At 38.7% G+C, this 20,193-nt stretch overlaps 1 protein-coding gene across 1 annotated transcript; it reads right to left on the bottom strand.

The window, feature by feature from the left end:
- Positions 1-1,743: 1,743 nt before the first annotated feature.
- kitb (KIT proto-oncogene, receptor tyrosine kinase b) lies at positions 1,744-19,371 on the bottom strand. The gene is made up of 21 exons (XM_058384044.1): positions 18,861-19,371; positions 16,240-16,509; positions 14,527-14,811; positions 13,753-13,892; positions 13,000-13,168; positions 12,659-12,845; positions 11,721-11,836; positions 11,448-11,562; positions 10,529-10,713; positions 9,643-9,749; positions 9,017-9,143; positions 8,774-8,878; positions 8,478-8,588; positions 7,509-7,647; positions 7,085-7,146; positions 6,905-7,005; positions 6,646-6,768; positions 6,339-6,450; positions 5,735-5,834; positions 5,387-5,492; positions 1,744-4,919 (listed from the first exon to the last, which is right to left on the bottom strand). Exons 1-21 carry the CDS (start codon positions 18,913-18,915, stop codon positions 4,746-4,748), a joined length of 2,889 nt encoding a protein of 962 aa, XP_058240027.1. The 5' UTR covers positions 18,916-19,371; the 3' UTR covers positions 1,744-4,745.
- Positions 19,372-20,193: the final 822 nt, after the last annotated feature.

Below are 20,193 nucleotides of genomic sequence, written 5' to 3'. Positions count from 1 at the left end.
GCCAAAGGTTTTGGGACACCCTTCCAAATCATTGAATTCAGGGGTTGGACTCGGCTCCTTGGTTCCAGTGATAGGAACTCTTAATGCTTCAGCTTCATACCAAGACATTTTGGACAATTTCATGCTCCCAACTTTGTGGGAACAGTTTGAGGATGACCCCTTCCTGTTCCAACATGACTGTACACCAGTGCACAAAGCAAGGTCCATAAAGACATGGATGAGAGAGTTTGGTGTGGAGGAACTTGACTGGCCTGCACCCTAACATGAGTCCTGACCTCAACCCCATAGAACACCTTTGGGATGAATTAGAGCGGAGATTCTAAGCCTGAGACTCTAAACCTTGTGGAAAGTCTTCCCAGAAGAGTTGAAGCTGTTATAGCTGCAAAGGGCGGGCCAACTCCATATAAAATTCATGTTCATGTAAAGGCAGACGTCCCAAAACGTTTGGCAATATAGTGTATGTTGCTATTACACAGGCAGTTTACACCACAGCACTGTTGATGGTTGGATGCTGATTGGTCTGAAAAACAGCAGCTCAGACACAGTATCGATATTAATTCTAATGTTCTAAGATTTCCTCATTTCTTACTGGTCAATGTTCCAAGTAAATAGATTTGAAACCCGTTTGTAAATTGCTCTAAGATTTAGCCTTTCAGAAGGATTCTCCAGTGTTGGGTGTTTTGGATTGTTTAGGAAATTAGTTTGTTTTCTAACTAACATGACAAGTTGTGTTTTTTCATCTTATTACTTTCGAAAGTTGTTTCCTGGATGGTTCGAACTGTCACGCATCAGTGACTCAAAATTTTAATAGTTTAGTATTAGTTGAATACAGGAAATTTGTTTCCAAATTTGGGGAGTGTCTTAGTCAGCTCCCTTGTACCCCAGGTGGTAAAGTAGCTGTAAATTTGCTATCCTGTTCACAATCTGGAGCACTGGCACAAGTGCTACATACTGGGACCTGTGACGTTTATACATCATGAATGTCAAAGTAAAAATCATTAAGTAATCATTTGTAGACTAACTTGCTGAGAGTTTAGTTCATCCTCCATGTTTTTTCAAACTGAGAGGCTTCAGAATATATGACTTCATTTCCAATAAGGGAACATAACGAGTATTGACATATCCTGTTTTTTGTGATGCATTGTGGGATTTTTTAAGGGAGTTCCAGTGTATTGAGTCCTTGGGGATGGTGGTAGCTCAAGTGGTTAAGGCTCTGGGTTGTTGATCAGAAAATCGGGGTCCAAGCCCCAGCGCTGACATCATCGGGCCCTTGAGCAAGGTTTTCAACCCACCCTGCTCCTGGGCTGACCTTGCGCTCTGACCCCAACCTTCCAGGATGGGATATGTGAAGAAAGACTTTCCCTGTGCAGTAATGTATATGTGACAAATAAAGACAACTTAATTTAAAATGGCCACCTCCATAATCAGTAACCTGAAACACTATTTAAACTGATTGAGATGCACCCATTAACTCGACTTCATGTGGGGCGACTTTATTGATTGTTTTCCTGTAATAGTACACTGCCAACATGTTTAAAAGCGAAAAAAAGAAAACGAACTAAATCACAGGCTCTCATTTAATTTAAACATAATAGACCATGTGACTGTCAATAAATAAATCAATATAATGTGTTCAGACTCTAGCCACTTAGCCGTAAATTCGCTACCTAACATGACTGTTGTAGCCATTCTAGCCTATGCTAAAAACACTTTTATGGAAAAAAAAAAACAGACACAAAACAATGCACTCGTTCTCGTTTTTATTTTCAGTCTCACTATCAAAACATGAAAAGTTCTCCCTCAAAGCTTTCAAAAACATATTTACAGAATCCTCTGAGGCTCTCGAGCCAAACAGGACAAGCTACTACTGTGTCAGCAGGAAAAAAAATCTTCAACTACATATAAATTAAAAACAGTTTTTTTTCTTTCTGCCTTAGCTTTTGTTCAGAGGCTCAGTTTCAAAGGATTTCCTTTACATTCTTACATCATAAAATAGTAAAACAAAGCAGAAAATGCTAGCATGCGATGCAAAAGCCTCGATCATCTAAGACAAGCAAAGTGTTAAAGTACCGCTTATCAATTTGATATGGCATACTGACATTTTACAATACCACAGGCACTAAGGGAAAGAGAGGACTAGTTTTCCTTTGCAAAACATAAAAACACACTTCAGGAATAGGATGGACGCTTTAAGTCACTGTAATAAAGAAGACTTTCACCAAACGGTTGCTAATAACACGTGAACCAAACACTTGAAGACACCTTTGAGACATCTCTGCACATTTAGCATCAATGAAAAAAGCATTAATCCACAAAAAGATTTAATCACACCACTAAGCTTTGACAAACTGGCTACTAACACGGTGATGTCATCATGACAGCTGGGCATTAATCTCTCTAATCCTCGGTATGGCTATGTTGCAATGATGTTCAACTAATGCTCTGGTGACTGAGTACACTGAATATTGGTTAATGGGCTGACTCTTGAGATACTGCCGACTCAGCTTTTCATGCACTTGGTGTACTGCATTTAGATCAATATGGAGAAATGGAGTCCAGCTGCGTGTGGATAAATATATCAACAGATAAATTTATCTGTATGGTCCCTAAACCAGTACTCCTTAAAGAGTAATTACACCCTTGTTTGTTAAAGTCTTTCTTGGAAGCTCGTATTTACGAGTTTATGACATCACGTGAGTTCAAGTCACTTTGCGCGGAACAAGATGGAGGTTCCTTCCTTTAATTATTATCTTAATAAAACATACATCAGGTTGTCTTTTCAGCTCTACTTCTAGAGAGTGGAGAACAAATCATTTTCATCTGGCGTGTTTTTAATCAATTTGAACCAATGTATACTTTATCGTTACATATTATATCGTAATTGTACGATGCTAGCGTATTTTGTGCAGGTAAATTGGCTTGTTGACATCTCATCCGAAAGACGTTTTCTGAATGACACGCCCCCAACTCGGAGCTCAAAGAAAATCTCGATTGTTGTAATTACGATTTTGTGGTGGCATTTACTAGCGTTTAGATCGTATACACGATCTTTCCGACATGACTTGAACACGCCATTAGTCCTTGTTTTTTAAGTAGATTAAATAAATAAATAATAAATACAAAAATAAGAGACTGCGAGAGAGAGAGAGAGATAGAGATAGAGAATAATAGCTCATTAATAGCAATCATGCGAATAAAGCATTATGTTAATAACCAACTGCACCCTATCCTTTACCAAAGCACACTTGAGGGAGTGCAGGGTTGGAAAACTCCCCTGAAACTGTAAGAAATGTAAACATTTTGGTACTGTGTGAAAATCTAGATTAAACCTAGAACTACATAGCCAAAAGGTATCAACATTTCAATATACTCAAGTATAGTCAACTGATGTAAAGAGCCAGCACACTAAGCAATCAGGAGCCCTAGCAAAAAGTACTCTTTTAAACCTACAAGCTAAAAAACAAAACAAAATGCTAACTAAAACGTTACTAGCTGGTTAATATATTGAACTAATTATTGAATTAACTAGCTACATCACAGAACTAGCTCATTTACGCCAAGTTAACTCATCATACGTCTTTAGCTTAGATGGTGAATTTTAAGTTAATTGGTGATTTTTATTTTTATGTTGGACACAAAAGAGACTCTTTATACCATAGAGTCGGTAACTAATGGTGTTTGAGATTTGTAACAAGTATTTTCCGTGTGAAAATGAACATTTGAAGAAGTAAAATGTTCTTGTAAATTTCTCAAATCTGATTGGTTGAAAATTTATGGAAGGATTCTCCAGTGTCGGTTTTCCTGCAGGTCAGGTTTCACCTCAATAACGTTCCAGTTTCTCAGTAATATGTTGTTTTAGTTTTTTAATGTTTTATATTTCAAGCTTTGTTTTTGTTTTTTTGTTTTTTATTATTATTTTTTTTACTTCAAGAGTCAAAGACAGGCTTAGGACAAGACAAAAGCTTATAGCTGTTATACCTGATAACAGAAGCTAGCTTGTCTCATAGACGTCTCACAACCATAAGTGGTTAATAGTATGACATGCTGTTAATAAATACATTAAAAATTGTAATTGTTGGCAAATTGCCATGGTATAACTATACTTCTGTACATGCTGTTATATGAAAATAATGCGCTTAGTAGTAGATGATAGTAAGTCCACGTCAGGTCACATCTGTTTGTGGTACTTTAGTACCTTGTCTATAAACGTTATAGTTGATAAATGCCCAAAGATTAAATGTCGACAGAGTACTAGCATAGATAGCTACATCTTTTTACTCATTAGCATCTATAGCGCTATTGACATTATCGACTACCAAAATATTCTTTTCATTAGTGTTAATAAGGCCACAAACATCTGTTGCAGGTAAGTCCACCAATTTAGCCAAAGTGTTCATAGCTAGGCGGTAGGTAATGTTATTCATTTGTAAGCAAGTTTCTACAAAATGGATAGACATTATTCCTTAAAAGGGAATAGGAAATCTTCATTCTTGGTAGATTATATCAGTTTTTAACTTAAAAATAAATAATTATGGGTGTAATTACTCTTTAAAGAAAGACAACAAAACCGCATATGAACTTGCACTAATTATAAGGAAGAACAGCAATTCGCACTTATTGACAAAATGCAGGTACGGGTTATAGAGATCACTCTGGCAACAACAAAAATAGAGAACCCAAAAGAGAGAGCCACAAAGCCAAATAAGGTGTGAGTGGAATCGAAGTGGTGGATGAGTGAGTGGTCCTTAGCAAGTCTCATGTTCCAGAAAAACATCATTGGTGGCTAGCAGCAGGGGTTGGGTCGATGCTGTGGTGCTGCCCACTGAGCTCAGCCTCTGAGATGGTGCTCTCTGCAGCCATGGACAATCAGATGACTCACTGATACTGCCGCCTCCATTCTCACTGAGATTCAAATACACCTGTCGGGTGGCGGAAAACATGTTCTGTCATTCCCTATGTCTTTGTATACAGTGTATGTTTTGGGAATGGAAACTTATTGTGAGCAAGGAACTGGCGAAACATTGGCTCACATGCAGAAGGATTACTATAGGATTGGTCCAAGTTATCATTCTAGCCAAATGTTCTGATTAACTTAACCATAGCACACATCATCATAATTTGTGTAACTCCGAATTCAATGGTTTTTTCTTGCTATACATATATAGAAAATGTGCAGACATCTATTGCTTTGTCGCTTTCTAGTGTAAACATAGGATTAGAAACTATATTGCACAGATGCACTGTATTTTAAGTTAAAAGTATTGAAATAAAGTGAGCAATACTGTTGAAGATAACATTTACTTGTTAGGTCATTTTAAGTTTGAGGCAGAATCCAAGATATTTGTTTAGGATATATCGAAGATATATGTTCGGGTTTAACACTTACATGTTTGGTGGCTTCAGAGAGCAACATTTCAGTCCTTTCTACCAGTTTCCTGAAGGTTGGTCTCTTCAGAGGATCAGAGCTCCAGCACCACCTCATCACCTCATAGCTATAAATACAACACACATTTATTAAAGTACAGATAGAGCACCACTCCCTGCTGATTGATAGCTTTAAGTCAATGGTACATGTCTGTAATCAAGCTGTGTCTCGCCTGAATAGTAAGCACAGTCAACAGAATGCTGTTAACCAGCTCTTTCTTTCAGTCATCCAGAAGATGCAAATTTACACAAATGAAATATAGAGAAATTACATATATTAACATCCATTCATAATTCAACTTTGACTCACATCTCACTTGGAGCAAATTCTGGCTCGCTCATCCTGTACCCGTCCTGTATCATCTTGTAGAACATGGAACCAACTGGAACGCCGGGATATGGACTGTTCCCTGTGGAGGATATGGAATAATTTTTTTGGTCAGTATATACAGCATGAAAATAGATTAGCTATTTTTGTAAAGATTCACTTATAACCCACTGCAAGTCTGCAAAGTACCATTGATTAAATGACACTTTTTTTTTATCAGTTTCAATAAACATTTAATGTGGTGGACTATGACTTGTGTTATAGCAGCTATTAATAATTATTCCCTCAACATCACTTGCTACAAAGCACTGACACTGAAGATTTCTTAAAAATGCAAATCTCTCTATCACTCTATTCATTTATCTGGAGTCTCCACCTTAAGTCCATATGTATTAGCTGTTGCTATAGCAACTATATAAGAATATACGTGTATATAATCCTGTGACTTTCCTTTGTTTTCATCAAAAATGTATAAACAATGGATTCCAATCAGAGTTGAGCATTCAATAGATCCACCCATCTATATCTTTTAAAAATATCTGTAAGACATTATGTTATATAGTATATACTTTAGTATCAAGCATACCTAGAGAGAAGATCTCCCAGAGTAAGATGCCATAGGACCAAACGTCGCTTTCAAACGTATACACACATGAAAACAAGCTCTCGGGAGACATCCATTTGACTGGGAGACGTGCCTGTTAAGCAAACAAGTGTCACTGGTTATTGCCATCATTTGTCAGTGACCATAGATACAGAGGTTTAAGTGAGATCTAAATCTTAATCTGGTGTCAATATCTGTTTTTTTTAAGGTTCCTAGGTTATTTTATATAAAAGTATAAAAGCGAAGTAAGTCAATGATGTGTATAAATAATAAAAGAAAAGTGACTCACGTTTCCCCTCAAAACATAGTTGGAGTCTTTGGTGATGTCACGAGCCAGGCCGAAGTCACAGATCTTGGCAACCCGTCCCTTAGTCAGTAAAACGTTTCTTGCTGCCAGATCTCTATGGATGCACTGTCCATACGCAAAGAAAGTGGTTTATATACTGTATATATTATATAAAAGAAACCACATTAATTTAGAATAAAACAAACATGTTCGTGTTTTTACCATAACATACATATTTATTTTCCACATGCACTTAACTCACATTTTTGGATGTGAGGAAGTCCATGCCTTTGGCGACTTGGTAGGAGAAGCTGAGCAGATCCTCAGTATCAACAGACAAGTCATCCTTATCATCACTCCATTCTGAGACAGAAAGAAAGAGATGGTTATTATCTCATTTGTTCAGTTTAATTCATTTCATACTGATGTTTTTGGTGTTTACCTGTTTGTTTAGATTTCTTCTGATAGGATCTCATGGGCATGTAGCCATTTTCTGTGCCTTCCCTAACACAAACACAGATAACAATGGAGAGATTTTATTTTAATATACACACTTAATGCCAAAAGTCACTGATACACTGATATACAGTCTTCTCTATAAGTGCTATCGATTTCCTGATTTCTGTGCATGTATGTACATGATTGACAATTACAAAAGTATTGGAACAGTTAGTCTTAAAATAAATAACTGTTATTTTCCTCAGTTGTCGTATCAGCCATATAGTCCAATATTTCTGATCACTAATAGGTGGGATCAAAATAGGAGGGATCAAACAAAGGTTCCAAGATGTTTAACATGTCTATGAAAGTTGAACTTCTGATCTATTCATACAAGTACCCATATATAAATGCACGCATGTCTTTACCTTGAAGACTGGGTCTGACTTAGAAGGTTTTTATAATATCCATCTCCTGTTTTAGAGCTGAAAAATGCATCCCTCTTTCTCCTCAGGAAGTTCAGCAGGTCACCGTAACAGCAGAACTCTGTGATCACCAGAATCGGGCCTGTTCCAGAGAGAAAGGTTTTTTTTTTTTTTTTTAACAAAGATTCCACAACACTGGAGCTAACCGGAGAATCTTAATCACTGTTGATGATGTTGTGTGAAAAAATATCAGCCCAAATGGAGAGCAAATCTAGGGCGTGTTTTACTCTGGGTAATCTCCTGACACGACTGTCATTGAGTCTGGTTCCTCTCAAGGTTTCTTCCACAGTTCTTGCCACAGTTGTCTCAGGCTTGCTCATTAGGGATAAATATAAATATTAATTTAAATATACGTCTACTTTAAATTTACTTCTGCTTTGAGACAATGTCCATGGTTAAAAGCGCTATCCAAATAAAATGGACTGGAATTGAATTGAATTGAATTGAAAGGCTGCATAAATCTGCAGTCTGGGCTAAAAAGAATTCAGCCCCAGCTTTGCTTCTTTATTTCATTCTGTATTTTTCTTACAACTGTTAATCAATACCATGTAACCATTAAAACTATTATTAATAGCAAATATACAGGGTTTAGTCTTACTTGCCCATTTATACCATACTGACTTAGAGAGGGCGTGGTCAAGTGTCATCTACGAATAGGAAGCGGCGTTATAAAGAATGAGTGGGTAATTACTCCTATGTGTGATTAACAAGGATTATATTGATACAGTACAGCAAGGAGAGAGAATCAGTGTCCCAGACAGTGTCCGGCTCAGCTTGTGTGACTATTTATACCGATTTTGCACTCTAGAAGCAGATTTTGCTCAGTAAATTAAGGTCCAGCTCTCTCTGCTGGAAATTCAAAAAAACCCGACTTTGAACTCTGTCTGAACTTTGAATGCATTGACCTCTTACCTCCTACAGTGCAGGCGCCAAGCAGGTTGACAATATTCATGTGGTTGCCAAGGTAACTCAGAATCTTCAGCTCTGACATCAGAGCTTCCTTTTCAGTGGAGTGAGCGCTCGCTACGGTAATAGACACACACACACACACAAACAAAAAAACAAGGAGAAATCAGTAAGGAGACATAGGGTGGAGTTAATCAAATCAGTGGAAAGGGCTCTTGGGTTGAAAAATACGCTCTTTGTCTGCATGCACTCACACACACACAGACACACACACACACACACACACAAACAGAGATACATACGCTTGAGCATCTTTACAGCCACAGTGGTGACAGTGTCAGGTGAGCTGAGACCATACGCTGTAGCTGCCACCACTTTACCAAAAGCCCCAGCGCCAAGGATTTTTCCTGCACGCAAACACAAACACGCATATTGACAAGTATTAAAAGATTTTAAGAAATTATCTTAAAACATTCAAGGCATTTCTTGAACCACAACACACACAGAAGGAAGGATAGATAAAAAAAATTACTATTCCCAGTTACCAAAGCGTAGCCTCTCTCTCGGAAATTCCCACTTGGGATCATAAGGCAGCTGGGTGGGGTCGATATAGGTATAGTTGTTGCCATGGATACTGTCAATCACTTTCCAGTGAATCTCATACTTGGGTTTCTGCAGTCAAATGAAAGAGTAGGCAGGAAGGAGAGTCAGTGTGAGTGAATTGAATTCGCGTGGCGTACAATTGGATTTTCATCGGAATCAAATCCGATTTTCGGCGCTAAACATTCTGTGCACTTAAAATATTATCTTTAATTAGCCTATGTTATATGTAACATGTAAGAGACTGTTTGCTTCTGAGAAGCTTCGATTTCATATCTACGGTCCGTGAGAGGAGTACCCATGTATTTTATTAATATTCCTGCCACGTATCCTTTACACGTCATGGCACAGGGTTAGAGAAATGCAATGTGATGCTAATCTCTTTACTGAGATTTTGATTCATCAGGACTGGATATAGAATCATTTTAAAATAAAAAAATAAAAAAAACTAGAGGAATAGTATATGTGTGTCTGTGTGCTTGTTACTGAATTCCTCCTTTATATTTTCTTTAAATTTATTATTATTATTATTATTATTATTATTATTATTATTATTATTAAATAGGTTTACCTGCATGTACTTGTAGAGCAGTATGATTAGAAATAACATGAGCACTATAGAAGCTGTTACAACTCCAGTCAGCACAGGGGTGAAGAGTTTATGAGGGACTGTGCGCTCTGCAGGAAGAAACACAAACACACAATCATTACTAACAGTAATAGCACTGGACTGGACGATTCAGTAGTCAATGACCTACAGATGACGAGTTCGGGCTATTCAGTTTCTTTTTTTAATTCAGATTTATACGTCAGTTAATGAAAGGTAGAAAAGAGGAAGACAAGACAAAGGGTCACTTCCTGAACAATGAACACACTTGCTTTTTTCTTACTCTGAGTAAGATCTGTCTGCCCTCTTCCTCATCCATGTGCACACAGATGCTGGCGATTTGCTAATTTCTCTGTGATTGACAGGGGATCAGAGTATACCGTCCATCCCCCAAGAAAACACAGGAAATTACCCTCTCCCTTGGTTCCCAACATTAAAACTTGCGATCTCGTAATAAAAGCTTTTAACTAGCTCGACATACGTTATTACATCATGCTAGCTTCCGATTTTTAGCCTATTCAATTAGGTTTCCAGCCATCCAATCTGCACAGCACATTAAAGCTTTCAGTTGCCCGGTGGTCTAGCTAATGAATTCATGATTGTCCACCCCTGTATAGGGTCACACATGTTTGTGGGCATCTCTGCGAAGAGCTTAGTGTGTTTATCAATCCGTGGTGTGCACACTCGGCACAAAATAATCCCTGCAAATCTGTTGAGTGCTATATGTGTGTCTGAGAAGTAAAGAAGGGATTAAGCATGACCTGAGTGCTTGCCTGGATGTTAATAAGTTTCATGTTTCTTACATTACTGTAATGTGTAGGAGTGTGTATGTGTGCACTGTATAGCTCACCGCTGATGGAGAACAGTGTATAAGCCTCTTCTCCCAGCGTGGTTGCCACACACTCTAGGGTGTGGTATTTTCCCTTGGTGATGTTGAGGCGGCTCTCCACCTCAGTGCGGCCGAACTTTGACCTTGACATCGTCACAATGGCTGTGTCCTCTTCTTCCTGTGTGGCGTTCATTAGCTGAGAGCATCTGAAAGAAGAGAATGAACATTTTTTAGATCTACAATCATAATATTGTCAACAGTGACCGTAAATGTAGTAGCTTCATTAGGGTTTTATATCCATCCATCCATTGTCTATACCTGCTTTATTCCTAACTAGGGTCACAGGGATCTGCTGGAGCCTATCCCAGCACACATTGGGTGAAAGGCAGGGGTACCCCCTGGACAGGTCAGGTTTTATATCATTTGAAGCAAATCATCTTGCCACGATAATGAAATTTTACCTTCAACTATAATCATTAAAACGAATCAATAAAATTAATCATTACAAAAAATACAACTTTTGTATTTTTTCCCTTTCTCAGCCCCATGATGTCGTTGGCTTGTTACTTGATTGTGTTCACTTGTGTCATGTTTGCCCTTGTTCAGTTTACTGCAAAGCCTTTTAATTGTATTTGTGTATTTCTGAGCCATTTGTTTGTGTTCTGATAATTGCTTTTTTTAGTTGATGTAGGTTTACAGATATGCTTAAGGTCACCACTCCATACAACACTTGATATATTCCACAAGTCACATGTTCAACTGGAATTAGCATTTATACAATTTCCTGACGATAACACAAAGTATATTATTAAAAATTGAAAAATTACAATCCTGTTATAGTAAATAATTTGGATGTCTAAATGTCCTTGTGCCATTATCACGGATGCTACTTGAGTCAAATGCAGCCACTGAGTTCTTTCATATGAAGTCTGCATCGTACCGTGTGTGTCGTGGTTCACAGTAGTACCAGGATATTTTTGGAGCGGGGTATCCTGACGCAACGCACTTCACCTGTCCATCAATCGGCCCCTCCTGAGAAACGATAATCGGCTTGCCTGATCGGGAAAGAGAGAGGGGTATTAGTTTACAGGTAATGTACTGTAAACCTGTATAATGATATATAATCCCAGAAGACAGAAAACAGGAGACAGGATGGGAGGAAAGGAAAAGGAAGGGATGAGAAGAGATACACTCTTCTTCCCATTTAACTCACAGTTGACATGGACGGAGAACGACTTATTGACGGATGTGTAATTATGACTGGCTGAGAAAGTGTAGATTCCACCTTCGGCACAATGAACACGGACCAACTTCAACTCATTGATGTGCCTAGGAATATTTTAATAGCGTTAATATAATGAACGGCATTACAGACTTGGTTAGTTCGCGTTAATGGATAAACCCATAAACTACATTGTAAGCATAGCAGATGAGTGTGCTTGGTCAGTTTATCCTTCCAACCCTGCAGTGAACAAATGAAATCCGTGAATTAATATTAATAATCAAATAACTTGCAGTATATCTGCACCTAAAACAAGGAAATGTATGCGACTAATAGAATGTGCTGGATCAAGTCTTATGTTTCTTTTAATATTTGCCATCTTTTCACTTATTTATATATCAGCATTTTAGTCTTTTTTATCTTTAATTTTTAAATGGATTTCTTTGAAAGCAAATGAAAAGAAAATTATATTTTCTTCTTCAGTCTGCATTTTCTATTCCATGTTTTTTTCAAGTGAAAGGGAAGACAATTTATTTGAATGCCTGCCATTTACATATTTTTTTTTTATTTGTAATATTTAAATGGTTTTCTTTGGCAGTGATAGAAAAAAAAATATATTTCCTTTTTCCAGTCTGCATTTTCTGTCTCCTGATTTTATTCAGCTTTAAATGCTAGTGATTGTGTTTAAAGGTGAGAGTCTAGATTAAATTGAAAAACACAGTCTTGGAATTTTCTACTTGGCAACCTTGGTGGTATGAAGTTTCATCATCTAAATGGGGAGCACTGAAAGTCAACTTAACCTTGTGTGCTGTCGTTTTCGGAGTATAAATAACTTTCCCTGAGTAACGTGAATTTGCTAACTCTGAATGTGCCCCGTTGTGAGCATGATACAGCAAGAATAATGTGTAGTGCATGTAGGTGTGGTTTACCTATATTGCTGGTTATGTAGTGTGATGACGTGCTCGGAGGTGTTTTTGAGCTGCTGGTTGTTGTAAGTCCAGTACGCAGAGCTCGGCTTGGGATATGAGGTCATTTCCACTCGCAGCGTCAGGCTCTCTCCCTCTCGCACGTCCACAGCCTTGTTCTCTCCTTCGGTTACATTAATGAAGCCACGTTCTGTAACATACCGATATAATCTAACCGCTCCGTAAAAGGCTTAGCTGAATCACAAAGATATAAAAGCCAGCTTGTGGTTAATCCTGCTTGTGTGTAATATCAGAAAACAATGTTTCACTCATGCGCATGCACACTCAGGATATTTGACTCTAACCGTAAACATCAAGGCGAACTGTAGCAGTGGAGACACCCTTCTCATTCTGGGCCTGGCAGCCATAAATTCCAGAGTCGCTCATCACTACAGATTGAATCCAGAGTGTAGATGAGCGCTTGTAACCCCAGGAACCAGGCACGATGTGAGAGGCATGTGACTCCAGTGCATTCTGAAACCACAAGACATCAGGAGTTGAAAAGGAAAAGCCAGCTGAGTTCTTGCATAATGACCTTTAAAATTAACATATGAACAGTTTCCGACATTACTCACAATTAGAAATGGCTGCCAGTGGGATTTAGCCCTTGATTCATCTCTACTATAGTCCTTAAATTTATCCAGCTCTTTCACGTTTTCTAGTCTGTACACTTTGCTTAAACAGATCAGCTTCCAAAGCTTCAAATTTCATGCTAACACCGCTGCCAACACCATCATGTACTGCTAACTAGCCAATTCGAGGCTCCGCTGTAACTCTACGTTCCTATCTGCACTAACATCAATGCTGGATTTTTCATTATTGTAACTAATCATATGAAAATGGTGAGTGCAATATCCCGCTGTGACATCAGTGCTGGACTAAACCACTTTTTCCCCCCACAGGAATAATGAAAGTACAGCTCCGACAACCTAATTAGCACCACAAACACTAAACACATCGCAAACATTTCAATCCATTTCCATGGTTAATGTGTTTCTGGGTAGACTTTTCCTTTAATTTGTCCCTGCATGTGGATGTAAAATGGTTGGGGATCGTACCGCTTCTGGAGGGAAACTCCATGTCAAATGGAAGTCATGATTGATGTTAGAGGTGGTGCAGATGAGCTCAAACGCTTCGTTCTTCATCAATATCACATTTTCGGATCTGGACAGACTTATTACTGGAACAGATTCTGGAACTACACACAAGGTACAATTTAACACCACACTGAATAAATTATTACCTCTACAGCAATAAAAGCATCAATGATGATAGATTTGCAAAATGCACTACTACACTAAACAGCATGTACCACAGGTGGTGTACTATTTCTTGAGTAGATTCTGGATTCTAATTGGTCAGAAAGTGTTGATTTGTTGTTGTTTTTTTATAACAGCAGCTCTGACCATAATTACAGCTTTGTTATTATTTCTATAGTAACAACTTACATGGTCAATTTATTCATATTTATTTCACATTAAAGGGAAGAAGGTAAAGCTCTAACTTGGAATCTTGCCATCACAGGAAAATCTTATGTGCTGTTATTGGAAAAGAATCAAATTCGTGATGGTAATGTGTTTGGAATGTGTGTGGACTTTCCTCATTTATTTAAAAAAAAAACCCTTTTCCATCACGCTTCACTGCATCTGTCAACATTAGATTATGACTATGTGAACTTGTCAGTCTCATCAAATTCCTTTTTAATATATTTGGGCATTATTTCAATTTCTTGCCAGTTTCAAATTATGTGCAAATCTCAAATTTGCATAAAACCAGGTTGATGGAAACCGCACATTCTCTCTTCCTCTCTCTGCATTAGCACATCCACAGACCTTGTCTCACGTTCACGTCGTACTGACTCGACTTCACCATTATTCCACCCATGAGCCCGGTGCAGACGTAGCATCCCTCGAACGCCTTGGTGATGTTATGGATGACGATGCCTTTCTGTAGGTCAGCCGTGTAAGAAAGTCCAGCTGGCACGGCGCTGCCACTACAGCTCAGTAGAGACAAACTGGTTACGGCCGGATCTGTCACTAAGCACGGCAGAGTGCAGTCCTCGCCCTCTTTCGCAAGCAAGCCGTTTACCATAGAACGCACAAATGCGCTCTCCGGATCTGTCAGGCGGAGAAAATGAGTGGGGTTATTTATAAAATTATTTGGTTTGACCTATGGATCTGCAAAGGCTACCGACCACCAGGCACATTAGTGTCTTGAGAAATTACAGCATCAACCTCATCAAACAAATCAACCTGAGGTTCAAATGGACAAACTTTCAAGCCTTGGACACAAGCCTAAGTGCTGTAGACAGCGCTCTCTGAGCTGTCACTGACTAAGCAGACTGTAATATACAGGCCATATGCAGTATAGTACAAAGTATAGTATAGTAATTCTATAAAACATCTAGGTAGGTTGTTAACACTGAAAGCCTGTTTGGATTAGTTGTACATGAGGAGGTGGGGTAACGTAATTACTTGTCAAATCTGTCATGTCAGTAGATATGGAAAATTTAGAAAGATTACATTTTCACTAAAAATTGACCATTAGTAACAACCCTAAGTCATATTCTGTTCAAACAGCCATGTTTGTAAAGGTTTTCGGCAAGGTTAACTATTCTAGGTTAACTATTCTAACTATGCAAATTAAGTTCATGTGACCTTGTTATATGTTTCATACATTCTGTTTGTATTCAACTGAGGTGTCAGTAGTAAGCATGTTATTTTTAGTGTGTAGGCCAGATGGACATCGAGAAATCGTTTGAAATAAGAAAGTCAGGAGGAGAACAGCTAGACCAGGAAGGCTATAGGAGCCTTTACAACCGCTATTTACAATCATGGTGAGCAGAAAAGCATCTCATTACCTAACAGTAAAAGCACAACACATCAAACCCTGAGGCACTGGAATCTGAGCATACAGTGGGAAAAGGTTCACAATAAATTGGACAATTGAACATCCAGTTTGGATAAACCTGTTCCCACCTGAACCTGGTAGAGAAATCTTATCCCATCAATGTACTATACATAATTTCCACAGAGCACATACTATAGAAGCAGATATTCAGTAGAAAGAAGAGCTCTCTGGGGCCCTTAAAAGGACACATTTGCACCATTTACAGGGGTACATTATGGGACCAAAGGTACTTATTTGTCTTTGAAATGTACAGACTATATATGTACGCCATACTTTATGTACCTTTGAGTGTATTGCCCCAGTGACCTGTGATTTGTTGAACCACTTAAAGGCGCTATTACTGTACTTTTATTCTGACAGTATATAATGTTGACATACCTTCTGTTCTCTATGTTATTACCACTTAGAAATAAAAGAGTCCATACAGGAACCATTCTGCAAACACATTACCCCTGCTGCATACCAAACCAAACAGTCAAATCAAATACAACAGAGAAAAATAGCTAGGGCCATTCCTAAACCGTGAGGTTTCAACCTTTAGTCAATAGCCCTTAATCCCAGAACCGGGTGGAAGGAACACAGAAGTCGTACAGGCTACAAATATATGCATAATACAATTTTTATGTCTCTAATACCTTTCACATAAATAAAGATGGAGCTCTTTTCTCTTGTTTCAGTGCTCTGGCAGGTGTAGCGGCCCATGTGCTGCGGCTGGACGGAGGCGAGGCTAATAATGATGACTCCATCTTTCACTAGTTCTCCCTCAATCCTCTTGCCTTTATCCCGGTGCCACCGCAGGCTGTTGGCATCAAACCTTATGTTGTCTTCGCAACGCAGCTCTAGTTGCCCACCTTTCTGAATGACCAGGTGAGGACTGTCAGGAGAGATGACTGGCTTGAACAGGCCTACACAAGAGAACACATTACTCAATTTATTGCTTTCTGTTTTTTTGTCCAGTACTTAGCACGGGTGTTTGGCTATCAAGGGATCACTGGTTAGAGATGGTTTAAAAAAACAATGTTGTATAGTGAAAGCACTAAAGTGCTGCTGAACTTCACTTATCAAATTCATCTGTTCACAAACAGTGATATATTTTCCTCCAACTTCAAGTTCTTTCTTATCATATGCAGTACTGAAGAACTGTGTTTACTAGCCCTTAAAAAACAAAATATATTTTATACAGTCTATAAGAACATAAAATAGTAGCTGTGACTGTAAGGATCCACATAAACAATTTTTTTTAAAGCGATTTCATTTTGCTTTAGGGGTTTCCTCCAGGTACTCTTGTGTCCTCCTCTAGTCTATAAACAGGAGGCTGAGTAACATCATTAAATTGTCTGTAGTGTGTGAATGGGTGTGTAAGTGTGTGTCTGTGCTGTGAATTTGCTATCCAGGATACCCCGTGCCTTGAATCCTAAACTCCCTGGGATAGGTTCCAGGAGCCTGTGTAAGATAAGTGGAACAAGAAATGTATGGAAGGAGTTCCATAATGAAAGGTAAAGCTACTTTGAATTGTCTTACAATGGAAAGGCTTCAGGACAGAAGATGGTTTTAACGTAACATGTCGAAATATATGTACTGTAGATGTTAAGAGAAAAAAAGCAAGGCTGGTAAAGGAATAACCCTTTATAGCTGTTACAAATGCACAAAATGACTTGTTTAACAAATGAAAATGGTAATTATTGGACAATTGCTGTGGTATAAAAAAAGAAGAAAACCACTTCAGGACACTGTTGTGGATTATTTTTCCTAAAGCAGCACATACTGAATAGTTTTAAACCTTTCCCAGGCTCTCTCATACCTTCAGCAAAAACAGTAAAAACTGCACTTAGAGTTTAATAGGCTCGTTTGATTGCATAACCCCAGGTTAACGTTGCACTAAAGAAAATGTATGACTTTCTGACCAAAAAAAAAAAAAATCCTCTCATTTGCATAACTGTTATAGCAACATTTCTCTCTCCGTGGCAAAGATTTATCATTTGGGCTTTTTTGAAAACCATGTAGGCTTGAAAGCAAACACTAAAACAAACAGAAAACATAAGCCACAATATACCAGGTATATTTGGACATTTTTTTGGCTTAAAAATGAGAGTAAAACACCAAAAACAATACCGCTGATGACCAAATATCCAGAAAAAATTCAATATTCATATGAAAGAAATATTTTCAGGCAACAATTTTAACTTTTAGCATTTTTTCCCTCGCTCATCAGTCAAATGCTTAAGGATTTTATACGCGTCAGTGGATTATGTTTGTTTTGTTTTTGCTTTTTAAATATATATTAATGGCAAGGACGCTTAGACCAGATGCAAATTCAAAAGCTGGCCTAATATATCTGACTCACCATATTAAAATATTAAAAGCTCTCACAGAGTGCCAGCAATTACTCATTTCTCCCCCCCACCAAAAAAAGCGTGGGGCAAAAGGGATTGCCCTGCCCAACACCTGTTGCTGATAGACATGCTGCTAAATGAATCCCCTCAGACACCTTAGACTGCGGTTATGCAAATGTAAATGTGAAGTGGGAAAACTGGCCGAATTACAGATAGGTAAGCAAGTCTCGACACCTCACCTAGCCAGCCTTTTGACAGATAAGGGTTTTTTTTTTGGGGGGGGGGGTATTTTTAAAGCTATAACTTATTGGCGTTGAATGTCACTTTTGTTATACAAGAACACGGACTTGCTCTGAATAAGCTGCGCGCACTTCATTTAATACTCCTTCTCTAATTACAAGCTAATTAATTATTCACAAACCTAACAAAACACACCGTAAGGGACTAAGCGTCGGTTCCCATATGAGCAATAACAGGGTTTGGAACAGCCAAGAAGCTCCAATTAGGTTTATTGTAACAATAAACCTATTAAGATCAGTATTAGTGTCGGGGGGGAGTAACCTTAGCTTGTAGATGGGCTTTCCTTTTAAAGCTTTACTCAGAAACAAAAACCTTAATTTACATGATCGTATCTTTATTTATACACAGAGACATTTAATAAATATTGCAAAAGATATATGACCTGGATGTGACCAAGCCAGCGACAAGAAAATATACAGGTTCTATTTATTTATATCAGAAAATCTGACAGAGACTACACAGTGAACTGCCCCACTTCCACCATCCTTCAAATGGCATATGATAAACATGAATATTTAAAGGGTAAAATAATATCCAATTTTATTACTCTAGCTAAAATAGTCATAACTCAGCAGTATATATATATATATATATATAAAAAAAACACAATTTGACCGTCTTACCTGGTGGTAAGGTAAATAAAAGTGTGACCGCGAATAGTATCCAAGCGCATGCCATCTTTTTTGCCCCATGCACGAGGTGTGTGACCGCTCGCGCCTCTCCCGGCGCTTTCCGCGTCCTCTCAGCGCACAAGACGCGCGCGCGCTCGCGAGTGTGTGTGGGGGTGTATATGTGTTCCTTCAAACCCAAGCTCGCGCTCCCGGCTTAAGAGGAGTGTTTGTTTTGGACAGACGGTCGGTGTGCCACACACATCGGACACGGGCACCGTGCCCACACTTCCCGGAAATGAGGGCTGAGCAATCGTTCTGGACAGAACTGTTTTCGATGTTCATTAGCTTAAGTGTCCGTCTCACGCCACTTCTCGCAGATTAGTCACTCGGTGTCGTTTTGTTTCAACGAATCGAGCTTCTTCTTACTCACGCGCGCTGAAATAAATAAATAAACAAAAAGTTAATATCTCAGGTCATCAGTGATGACGTGACGGTCTGCTGCGTCAATATCATCTGTAGGGGAGTGTAAGAGAATGCTGATACATTCACATATCAGTTGACCACTATATGATGTTTGTGTTGGACTTGTAACACATGTACTGTAGGGGCGTGGCCAGACATTATACAAAGGGGTGGTCAGTGACTTTGTTATGGGGGGCGGTTCTAACAAAAACCTTAGGCACCGTCTTATGTAGTACGCTAACATTATGTATTTAAAATCATTTGATAATGGTAGCTGCTCCAGTGTTCTTTGTTGTGATCAGTGGGACCAGGGAAGATTTAGCTTCTTCTGTGTTTACAAGCTTGTTCCTCACATTTATAATAATAATAATACTAAGTCTTAATAGGGGTGGCCAGAGGGATGGCCATGCTTCACACTATAGTGTCTATAGTGTCTCAAGTCACCCCTTAGCTACCTCTATGATCTTCATCTGTAATTTTGAAGCGGCCAGGTTTTCTTCTAACTCGTCTTCTGAAGTGTGTAAGTGTGTTTCTGAGAGCACCAGTGCACGTGTGGTACTTTAGCGCTTATGTGTCTTTGTGCATCTATTGGTCCACATGCGTATGGCATACATCGAAACAGAAAGAGGAAGAACAAAAGAAAAGTAAAGATGCTGACTCACTGCCTGACTCTCTTACAGTGAGTCACTCTAATCTCGATGGGTATATGATCACGTCTCCCTCCCTCCTTCCATCCATCCCTCCCCCCTCCATCCATCCCTCCCTCCCTCCAAAGAAAACCCTATCCTTCACAACAACTATATCATTTGCCATTAATCTGCCTACTGACCACTGAGAGCCTGAGTATGAGGTATGAGTAAGGCAGATAGATAGATAGATAGAT

Source organism: Hemibagrus wyckioides, linkage group LG29 (assembly GCF_019097595.1).
Source record: "Hemibagrus wyckioides isolate EC202008001 linkage group LG29, SWU_Hwy_1.0, whole genome shotgun sequence".
NCBI lineage: Eukaryota > Metazoa > Chordata > Actinopteri > Siluriformes > Bagridae > Hemibagrus > Hemibagrus wyckioides.
This window is presented reverse-complemented; position numbering and strand designations above follow the sequence as displayed.